A 12,412-nucleotide genomic window follows, 5' to 3' on the forward strand; every position below is an offset into this window, starting at 1 on the left:
TAGTAAGTATAATATATGCTTGATCTTATTTGACGGAAGACAGATAAGTGCGATTTATGAGAAACAAGCGCGACGTCGCTTGTGACGTCTATCACGCGTAAACTCAGATATAATCACTCCAGATGATACGACGATTACGATCGTTTGAATAAAATCAAGATCTTAATGAATATCAATAGTTTCAAGAGAAAGAGAGAGAGAGAGAGAGAGAGAGAGAGAGAGAGAGAGAGAGAAAAATTCTTTCGCTATTCGCATACACGTTGACGCTGTTCAATTCATTCGGATAAACACAATAATGTTAATCTGCAATTGAACAAGACACAATTAAGTGTGTAAATTTCATGACAAAGTAAGTATGACGGAAAAAAAATCAACGCTTAACGCTTAACGCGAAAAAAATGGAGCTATAACTTTCTTTTAATCTGGTTAACGTGTAACGCTTTACTCTGCAGTCCTCGCCACCTGCAACATTCTAACTCTCTAAACCGTTCCTCAACTTCTCGCGTAATGTAATCAGTGTTGAGGTAATTAAGATCATCAAACTCGAGAAGCGGCTTTCTTGAGATGGAGGAGATCGAAGACGTGCAACGTCACGTGTTACCGGCACCGTCTCACTATTCTTTCGTGCGATTTTCCACCCTCGATTTTCATTCTCTATCGATTTTCCCATTTATAACTTTAGAAAATAAACCTACCGCAAAAGAAAATTTCGCTAACTTAAAAAGTAAATTTGCAATTTTTCTACAATCAAAGAAAACATTTTAGTACTATATATACAGAGTAGAAGTCAGGTAATTAACAGGTAATTACTTAACTTTTACATGTACAAGATAAAAGATAAATAAATTTGTTAATTGTTCATTCTTCATAAAAGATTTGCGTCTATTATTTATATCATGATTTTATTGTGCAAATACCGAAGAAAAATAAAAATTGTAATAATAAACATCTTTTACATGGAAATGTATTAAAGAAACATAGTTTTTTGCACGACAATACACAAAATTAAATTAAAAAATGGTGCAAAAAACGTGATTTTTTGAGAATCTATCAATACAATAAATATTCGTAGTAAGTTACACGATATTAATTACAATCCATAGCTGCGCAGGATTACTGATAGTGGATTAGCCAGGCAGTCCCTACACCAACCGACGGGTGATGAAAGTCAAATTGACTTGAGAGGAATCCGGATCTATTCCTAATTTATCTTTTTTGTAAGCATGTGAAATCACATGCCGAGCTTAGAAATGAGCTTTAAAAAAATAGATTCATAAAATTCGTGGATCAAAACAAACGTATTAAGCAGTGCAGAGTACAATTATCAAATTTTAATAACAATTATTGAACGATACATTATAATCAGTTTTATTAATTTTCGTTTTATATACAAGAAACGCATATTGTCTAGAAGATTTCTGATTCGCTATCAATAGTTGACATTCAAAAGCCACTTTCTATATATTTTAGCTGACGCAATTATATCATCACAAATTGTACAGATATTTCTGTTATAAATTTTACCGTAAACGGCATGTAATTAACTTTAACGGAGCTATGTGACCTATAATAATGCACGTAAAAGATTTAGGAGGGTTTAAAATCAAACAACTAAATTTATAACCAAATCTATTTAAATAAAAACTATTTAGCGCTCGATATATTTCTTCCCGATGGATTTTATTTCATCTGAAATAGTCTTGAAAGTGTTTCTTTACTAAAATACGAATGCTAATGACGAGCAATTAGACCGGGAATACTCATGGTACTCGTAATAATGTCTGATTAATTAACGACGTCACTTTTAATTGTAATTTTTAATTGCAGTAGACCGACATGATAATGCCACGTTATACGCGAACAAAAAGCTGACACGCTAAGCTTAAAATAAACTAGCTCGCGCACTATAAAAGCTATGAAGAAACACACTTCTTATGGGACACCTGATGCTACAGCGGTATACTTGGCGCCGCCTTTGAAATCTAAGACTGAAGTATCAAAGTTTAACACTATCATTATATCGCGCTATTTCCGTCTTCTCTCATCACAATTTGCATCAGATACAAACGTGAGATTCGTAAAAGTGACGTGCGTTACTTTCTAATATTCCATAATGTTGACAGTCGACACAGCGATGAATTGCGCCGATAAATAATTGTTATACTTGTCACGACAATGTCGGTTACAGATAAAATATGTTATTATGATTATTCAGTCTCACATTTTTTCTCAATTTTTACTATAATTAGACAAATTTAGTACTTTCGTCAATGTGGGTGAAATCGGCTGCCGTTATTAAAATTGATGAAACCTGCGATTGACACTTAATCCTGAGAGAGTTTGTAGGTACTTGATCCGATTGGATCGCCCAACACTTCACGATGTCTTTTTCACGTCGGTTAAAAATTATTTTTGACTCAATATACCGAACACTGGATTGTACATATCGAAAGCGACGCGCGTGGCCTACCGTCGGCGAGACATCGATGACTTCCGAGGAACTCCGGTTGCAAGTTACGTTTGCTGTTCGTGATCGAAATGCATTTGCTGTACATAACTGATTGTAAGTGAAGTAATGACGTTTCACTCATTAGGTACCGCGTGTGGTCCGCACTTAGTGACATATCAGATAACTGTAACGTTATCAATTTTTGCAACGCCAAAAATATGATTACAATAATCGATACGATGGACTTGACCGACACTAAATAAATTAAACCTTATTAACTCATAATTAAAAATCGGCCAGTCATAATAATACGATTCATAATTTTGTACTAATCCCGCGCTAAATTTTTCTATTTAAAATATACACTCAATTATCCCAGTGAACATTATTCTCAGGCATTCTGAACAATTATTCTCAACTAAGTTTAAGAACATTTAAAACAGAAAACTTGGATTTGAAGCGCAGAACGAAGAAAACCGATGGGTACCGCGAATCTCGGCCAGCTTCAGGATTTCTAAGGGAATTCGAGAGCTCAGTCCTACGGCGAGTTTTAATTGACATTCGACAGACGAACGTCGAAAATATTATTCGTATTGACGAGATCGCTATAACAATTTCACAGTTTCCTCGACGCACAACCGGACGGGGAGGGAATTTCTGGCTCAAGTGTGTACGGTACTTACCGGAGATACCGTGTACGGAACCGCCGGCGGTGATATTGTTGAGCATGCCGCTCAACCCCGGGAGCGTAGCTCCGATACAGGACGCGGAAGCGGAAATCCGCGTGACACCGCGAGCACCTCACCCTCAACTCTCGAGGAACCACGGACGGGAAAAAAAATCTGCGACTGGCGGCGCGACGCACGGGGCCTTCCTGGATGAGTACTTGGTTGTACAGACGAGCCTGAGGACCGGCCCGTGCCTCAGGAAGGCAAACAGCGAACTGGCCGACTGCCATATCCGAACTCCCCCACTCGCGCCGGCTTGGCGGGAATATCGGCGTCCCGTTCGCGTCAAAGCGCGCACCGCCGATCTCTCGCTTCCGCCATCGGCTCGCGGTTGTCCCTACCACCCCGCGTTCTCCGTTGGTGGGCGTGATATTAAATCGCTCCTATCCTTCAGATCCAACACCAGAACCCAGGAAGGTATCTAGCCGCGACAGGGCCTTTCATTCCAAGTCTCATCGCTCTCGCAGCGATCGAAATTTTGTTCATTCGTTTATTTTCAGGAAGAGCGAAATATTAATTATCAAAATACTAAATTTACTTTCAAGTAAAAATACTTATTACCTATCCTAGAATATTAAAATGGCGATCGTGATAATATAAGTACTGAATTAATTTTCCCCTCAAGAGAGGGCTATTTATATTTATATCTTATGCTGCTCTCGAAGTTTGAAAAACTTCTCCTAGAAAATTCATTTAACTATGTTAAAAATTGTCATGATTACACCGGCGCCGATAGCGCGAAAGTTAAACGTTAAACGTTACCATGCGGTAATCAATCGGTGAGATCAGAGTGCGCGCTCGAACAGGAGACGAAGGTGACAGAGGACAGGCCGAGAGACATCGCATCGGAAGAGTCGGAGTAAAAAGAGGTAAGGCGGCCGGTGGTGATGGACGTAGGAAGCGAGCGTGGAATCTCGGACCCCGGAGGTACCCCGTCGTCGGATTTTCCGTCGCCGGGCCGCAATGGTTGGTAGCCATGCGAGGGTTGCCCATATCCCGAGGTAAACTCTATCCAGGTTACCGTCTCTTTCGCCGTCTCCGCTTTGTGGTAGGCGGTAACCGCCGCGAACGCAGCTCCAATGAGCGGGTGGCCCGCCCTCTGGATGCCCCACTAGTTTTCGCGCGGCGGAGATTTATTGAAATTTTATTTTTATGGCCGGCAAGAGCGCGCGCGGACGCTCGGCGCGGTGATGTGCGGGAGAGAGGAGAGAGATGCGAGCGGACGACCGGCCGAAGGAGACGAGAGAGCCCTCTTCTTCTCATTTCCTCCGCCTTTCTTCCTCCCCCTTCCCGAATCCGAGCGTTTCACTCTATTCTCCGTCCTCGCATCGTCCTCATCCACCCCCCCTCCCCTCGCCCCCGCATCGCGCTGTTTCACGTCCTCTCTCGCTACGCTATATACGCTTTTCCACCCTCGCGTGCTCGCTCTCTCGCCTGAATCTCTCGCCCGGCCGCGATCTCGCTTTCTCGTTGAGCGGCCCACCTTATTCGCTCTACGTCCTTTTAATTCAATAGCTACCCCTTTTTATAACGCGGCAGTCCCGGCGTGCAGCGCGAAACGGAAGTTTCGCGATGGCTCCTAACGCTTTGCTTGACCCGCCAACGCGCACGATCTCGCGACCCTACATGAATGGCATTCCATTCTATTTGCGACGATCGCAAGGGATACATGTAACGCGGTAGTTTTGTAATTACGCCGGATAATGTTCGTGTTAATTTATTAAAATCTCAGATTTGCTTTTGAAGTGGTCACGTTTGCTTTTTGGTCTATACGAAAAGCAGACGGAAATAGTTACATTTTGTATGATTGTCATCTATTCATTAACACTGTATAAAAAATGGGTAGCTTATTATTAATTCGCTTGAATCTAATACAATTACTGTTTGGCATATGTTATAGTTATAGCGTTGTACCAAACATTATATAATTTATTTCTATAATTTTCATAATTTTAATTATTTATTTTAAAAACTAATACTCTTCAAAGTTATATTTTAATATATATACATATATGTACATTATATAACAGACATATTTAAATATATAATCTAAAATTAATCAATTTTATTTCCTTAACATATAAATTCTGTAATTATTAATTAAGCTTTTCTTGTAATATAGATCAATCATTAATATTTTTCATAGTTGTATTAAAGTGACTAACATTCATAGATGAACGGACTATTCTGCTTTTAGTGCTTTTAAATGGCTTATTAATATCACAAATTAATAAACAGAGTATTTCACTCCTATTAAATTAAATTTTAATGACAAATTCTTTCACGAGTTTGAGTAATTTGTCATGTACATTAGTAATTTGTAAACAACAATAGTTAATATATTAACATTAAATATATCGATATTGTATCGTAATTTATGACTCTAGTGTGAAATATAATTGCTATTCTTCACAAACTAGAGAAATCTCGAGTGACTTTTGTTAATTATCTTACTGTAAAAAACCAGCAAAATAATATTAAATATAAATAATAATAACAACTTTTATAATAATTTACAGAATTTATTTTATTGTTTTGTTATCCACTGTAAAAATAATCTCTACAATCCATTAAAAAACTAAGACCAATAAAAATTCAAAATATTATATATGTATAAACCATATGTAACTTAATATTTAGTTTTCTCTCTTTATGATATCATATGATATAATAATATAAACATTCACACATTACTTTTAATGTTTGTACATATTATATATGCCCACAATAGTTACAGAGTTATATACACAATAGTTAAGATCTGCATTAAATTTTTTCAAGAAATTTTCTGCTGCTTTACACGAAATGAATGTATATCTTATACTTGTAATATATCTTTTAATTCGTTTTGAATGGTTTTATTGTTAATGTGTAGAAAAATAAAATTAAAAATCTTTATTAATGAGAGATATATACCCGGTTGAAGATATTTTTTCTATGTTCTTAAAATCAAGAGTAAGTGAGAGAAAAGGAGTAATGGGCTTATGTATTCTATGTTATGTCATATTGTACGTAAGGGACACGTGCATACCATATACTCATATCTCTTCTTGCGCGAAAGAAGGGGATAAGAGGGGGGGATGGATCAAAGATATTTAATAAACATGATAAAGTGGCTCCGGCCGTCTCTCTCGTTCTGTTGTTAATTTAGGAATAATTGGCGATGGTTTTAATTAATAAGTTTTAATATTCTTCGCGCATATGCCTCGAATCTATTAATTAGTAATACTGTGTTGCTGATAGAATTCACTATTCGCGACTTTCTTATTCGATGACGTTCAATTTCTCTATCTCACTCTTTGCAACGTTTTTATTTAATTTAATTTATTTTCACTTATGGTCAGATATACATGTAATCTTCCGTATCATTAGATAATTAAAAAAATTGCTAAGTATACAAATAATTTATGATAATATGTAGGTATAAAGGAGAGCTTATTATACAAAATTATTTCTCGAGCGTGCAAGGAAGCATCGCGAATATGTGACGGAGATGTAATTTTTAATTATACTTTTCAGGTAGCGCGCGTCACACCTTTTGCGAGCTCATTTTTCGTTTATTTGCATCATATCCACCGCGCTAATGAGCGCAGACGCGAACGCTCGAAAACATCGTAGTCGGCATATGCAAATACATAACTAATTGGATTAAAGATAATTAACGTCGCTGGTCCGAGTATTCGATCACATGGCCGTTCCCGAGAAATTTCGACTATATTGCGACAATATTCGCAAACACAATATGAACGGTATAACCTGTGTAACCAGTGGCGATGATCGCTGCATATAATTGCAAAAATACTGTGGAATCTCCCCTATAATGAAATAGATATCACGTGGAATGCGCTGCTCGCCTGTACGGAATTCTCAGTCACATCATACTTCAAATATATCGCGTTTGTGGTTTTCATTTTCGATGTGATCACGATATTCAGGCTAGCAAGATTGCTAGCCATCGGCCACAGGTTTAATTTAATTTTTTGCTGTTGCCTTCTACTATCATTGTACTTACATATAATCTTATTGTTCTAATTACGAGAAAAAATGTTCTTAAAAATTGTGGAATAAATGAGCTATTTCTAATTTATTTATGATGCTTATGGGAAATCGAACATATCGTAGAAAAAAAAAGAAAAAATGTGAGTTTTCTTGCATAATACGGGTTTTTTTATAAAATAAACATTATATATATATATATATATATATATATATATATAATATATGTAGGTCCGGAAGTTATGTTCCGGGACTTTTATTTTTGATATTGGTATATTCCGGGACATTTGGCAGTTTCCAGGACTGTCCTGGACAAAATTGATGTCCTACGGCAATTTTCGGGACAGTTTTTTGAATCTGATTACATATATATGCGTTATATTCCAGGACTGTACATTTCAAAAAACGTAAACAGTCCCCGGAACATACCTCTGGACCTACATATATATATAACTCTAAACGTTATTTTATATATTATTTCTAAATAACAAACAAAAATGTATCTCATCGATGGAAAATATGCTCAAAAAAATAAGTGGAAAAACATATATCGAAGCCGCCGTCGATGCGAAATCAGTCCGTGAAAGAAGTTACTTGTTCATAACAGCAAATTGTGTTAAACCTACACAAAAGTGATGAAAATAACTTCGATTGAAACACCGCTATATGTATATTTTCGAAAATCATTGGAGACATTAATACATATGACCCCCTCCCCCCCGCTCCCCAATCATGTTGGTGGCGGGCAGGAATCGAACAAAAGCGACTATTTTTTTAGCGCATTGTTAGAGAACGGGAGTGACGTCTACGGCACTCGTAAACCGAAAATGTATTTGGTAGGCAGGTATGTGTGCCCTGGCACGATCGATTTTAAACAGACGCGACGAGCAGCGGCAAATTGACAATGTGTCGAATGCAGACAACCGATGCCTCTGGCTAAAACTACCCTACCACGCGACGAAACCAAAATCCTCTCTATATACATCGTTCGAATGCATTGCGTCGAAAGGTTGCAGTATATCTTCAAAGATCCGTCCATAGGTTTGTAATAGGAGATGTTTAATGGCAGTCAAATTAATACAAATATTAAGGAATTGATATATTAATTGATATGTAGGATATATTGATATGTTAATAAATAATTTTCATTAATTGTAATTATATGTATAATTACAGTAATATATATATTCTCTTTTTTTAAATTATATTTCAATAATGACATGAAGAAATAGTGCTTCTTGGAATTTTCTATATTACATTTTCGATTAGTGTTTTAAATAGACTGCACATACGTTATTAAAAATTAATATAATAATTATATAAATATAATAATCATTGATATCAATATTAGAACAAGTAAAGTATTATATTTATTTATCTCATACATTTTTAAAGGCAAATATTATATAAAATATAAATTTTTTTATTTATACTAAAACGTACATGAAATTTTAATTAATTTCATGTCAAAGCAAAGTATCAAACAGCAAGGAGATGCTCTTGGCGTTATACGCGATGAATATTATTAACGTGCTACATATTCCTTTAACCGATAAGTATTCATTTCGAGAGCCAAACACGCAGACGACGATATGGCTTCTATATCAGACTCTCTCGCGCAGCTAATTTTCAACGCGTGGAATAATTTTATCCTCCTGAGCGTCGGTGATCCAGCCCTACGTCCTGCCCTACCGCCGGCGCACAAGTAATACCACTTTCGCATCGCACGGGCGCGCGTTTCGCCCGCTCCAATTGGAACATCGCGCACGGGCAACAGGCGACACACAGGTAGACAGGAATTTCTGATATTACATACCAGAAGCCGGAATGCCCCCATAACGATCCCGGGGGAGTGTACAAGCTTCTCCACATACGCCAGACATATTCCACGTCTCGCACGCCTCTCTCGCTCTAGTCACTGTCCTCTGTTTGCTGCAAACCGCCATGCCGTCCTCCTCTTTTTCCACTCTTTTTCCTTCAACCTCGCCCTCTTCCATCCTTCTCCCTTCTCCCTTCCTCATCCCGTCCCTTCCTTCTCTCTCTGACTGTCCCCTTCTCTTTTTGTACCGTGTGTCTCGAACTCTCCCTTCCAGTTCTCTCACCGGTTACGGTCGTTTCGGAGTTCTTCAGCGGCGGCGAAGTACTTCGATAACGACCTTTTTCTATCGGAAAATCAAAATCTTTTGTCGTTTCAGGCAAGTGCGTTCGTTCTTTTCAATATTCGGACTACAGCTCCTTGTAATAAACTAATAACGAATATCAACATAACAATCTTTTGTCGAACCGTGTTGACTACAGAAATAATATATATCTTTTTACCGATAAGATCGTAATCTAAAAGTTTAGTTATATAAAAAAGAGAATAACGTTCTGTATTTTACTTAATAAATTAGCAGAGATTTGCAATTTTGAATATAATAAATTATTTGAAATAAAGTACGTAATAATATGTATAAACAAAAATACATAATAATATATATAAAAACAGTTACTCCCCCACCTACATTTTATGTAATGTAATGAATAATAAAATGTAAATAATTTTCAAATATTTCATTAACACATTTTTGCCAAAATAACACTTCAACAACGAAATACTATAAATAAAGCAGAATAGTGATATAAAAAAAAAATAAAGTAAATTAAAATAAATTAAATTAATTTATCCACATACCAATTATAAGTATCGGTGCAATAAAGAATTTTACTTTTATTAATATTTTACAATATGATAAAAGACTCTATAGTAAAGTAGGTGGATGTCTCATTAAACATCGTATTCCTTACTTTACAAAAATGTGAAAAATACAATATATCTTTTATCTAATCATGATATGGTTTGAGTAGAACGAAAGCTTAGTTCTACCCTGCCTTGCAGGCAATATCCATCGTCGCGACAAATGCAGAAATCTTCGGGAAATATTGACGGTAGAAATATCAACGATACCGAGGCGTCGCAGCGTTGTCCTGGTTAAAGTGTTTTAAACGCATCTCCTCACTTATCACGAAAATGGGCTGCATGTTGAGATAGGTCGTTCCGCAAGGGTTTAGTGCCTTCGTTAAGCTGTAAGCTTCATTCAATTTTCTCCAATTTGTGGCAATTTGTGCTTACAGCACCTACATGCTCTCACGTCCCCTCCGCCCTCCGTCAACGCACGCACGCACGCGCAAGCGTTTACGCTTACGAGAGAGATGGTCCTCCAACAAAATTCATTTTACGGATGCACTTACACACGTCGGACTCTTCGATATTATTTTTATACCGGGCTTTCGTAGCTATCGACCCGTCTAGAGTAGATTACTGTCAGTTATCAAGGTTTATCCGGCAGCTATACTCTCGTAAAACTTCATTGCTAACTGCAATGAAATATTACGATGCAAAAAAAGAGTAAGCTTCGTTTGATTGTACCGTAATAACTCCAACTAATATTTGCTGTTTCGTACAGGCAGCTAATGCAAAACAGAAATATCAAAATTTAAATCTCTAAAATGACATCTGATACAAAGAAGGTAACGTTAACTCATTGTTACATTTGTTGTTGGCAATTGACGGATTTAATTAATCGATACTTTAAATCCGTATCGTGATGAACATATTACGATAGATTATATCGTTTTTGTGTGATAGTTGAATTATGTACGTGTGTGTCATAAATATAGATCTTGTATCTTCAGACATCAGACGCGTTACGTATGTTGACCACTTTGTTTTAAGCAGCCTCTTAACGTCAGGCAATTACTTCATCTTGTAAGAAAATGTCGTTGATGCAATGGCGGGGGAGAGGGGAGGAGGATATATATCAAAGAAATATGTATTGATGTTTTCAGTACATCTTTAATTTAAAAAAGTACCTTCTTGAAAATCTCATCGAGTTACATCATATAATCCGCTTTTTCTTCCGAACCAATGAAGCTCAATGCCAATGAAGACGTCTCGATTTTTTATAAATAAGTGATGATACCGTTATACAATAAAATAATCACTAGCTTGAGACAAACGCGTTTAATAACTTCTTTTTTAGGTAGAAATATAAAACTTAAATACTCGTTTCGCATAGACGATTGCATTATGTAATATGGTGCAATATATCAAAAAGAAATATAAACCCTAATGTTATTTTTGAAACGATTATTTTTCCCTCTGAACGAATTAGATGTCAATTATGACGAAAATTATGAATTTCCTATTTCGGTTTTAATCAAACACACACGCCGTTCAATATAGTATAAAAATAAAATATTTCCCCGACATATATTAAACATAAGCTGATTCCTCCGATTAGATTGTAAAATCTGTCATTTAACAAACGCTAAATGGCCATCGCGTTTGTACAAATAAGTCCGTCGCGCTTTTTAACGAGTCTCAAAAAAACGAGTTTTGACTTCCGATTCGCGTCAGAGAGCTATCTCGCTCTCAGGACTTTATACGGCTGATATATCAATCGCGAGTTCGTCTTCCGGTCCAATCTCAATGATCCTTATTTCCGGCAGGGTATCTGACGTAACGCGCAGTGCGTATACGCGGATCATCCGGCTCGGTAACTCGCGATAAATCGCGCGCGCACCTGGGCGCCCCGGGTACTTTTCCACGCCGGACTCGGCGATTTCTCGCTACGCGATCGCGAATAGCTGTTCGCGTGGTTAACCTTTGTTGCACAAGTACAGCTCTCTCTGAAGTACCATTCTGAAATTATTACATTCTAGTGGGGTGGATATTAGCTCCCGCGCTTGTGCTTTCATTAGACGTTACCTTCGAGCGTTTCAATTTAGCGCGAAACCACCCCTCAGCCTCGTTCACAGGTCTATAATATCCAGGCAGGCACTTGCCGACTCTGTAGCATGCTTCATTTGGATGTCGATCGAGTTCCACCCATATCTCACATTCCTAGTACGGCTGCCAACGAGTTACCGACCGTTATCGGCGAAGCCACATTTCTGCAAATATTTTGCCACTCGATACGGTTCGGCTTTCGCTTAATTGTCGAACCGGCGATGCGAAGCGATCCGCGAATTTCGGCCGATTTATCCTGTCTGCCTCGCTTCTTCATCCGTAAGAGCGATGTATTTCTCGTATCGTCTCGTTTAGTCTCTCGTGAGAGAGAAAGAGAGAGAGAAAGAGAGAGAGAGAGAGAAATCATATTTATAAGCTAAATAAAATTTATAAACATTTATGAAGCGATTAAACAATTTGGAATTAGTGGTTAATTAATAAGTTTATCGTCATGATTGGAATTGCAAA

At 37.3% G+C, this 12,412-nt stretch overlaps 1 protein-coding gene across 3 annotated transcripts in view; it reads right to left on the bottom strand.

Moving 5' to 3' along the window:
• Otp (orthopedia homeobox) overlaps nucleotides 1-3,396 on the bottom strand; it is a 33,042-nt gene extending 29,646 nt beyond the window's left edge. For all 3 annotated transcript variants that reach the window (XM_077424315.1, XM_077424252.1, XM_077424173.1), the window contains exon 1: nucleotides 3,133-3,396. In XM_077424315.1, the coding sequence (XP_077280441.1) occupies nucleotides 3,133-3,178 (46 nt within the window). In that variant the 5' untranslated portion in view covers nucleotides 3,179-3,396. The remainder of the gene's footprint in view (nucleotides 1-3,132) is intronic.
• Nucleotides 3,397-12,412: the final 9,016 nt, after the last annotated feature.

Source organism: Temnothorax americanus, unplaced genomic scaffold (genome assembly GCF_048541705.1).
Source record: "Temnothorax americanus isolate GAGA-0224 unplaced genomic scaffold, ASM4854170v1 Scaffold1, whole genome shotgun sequence".
NCBI classification, from domain to species: Eukaryota; Metazoa; Arthropoda; class Insecta; order Hymenoptera; family Formicidae; genus Temnothorax; species Temnothorax americanus.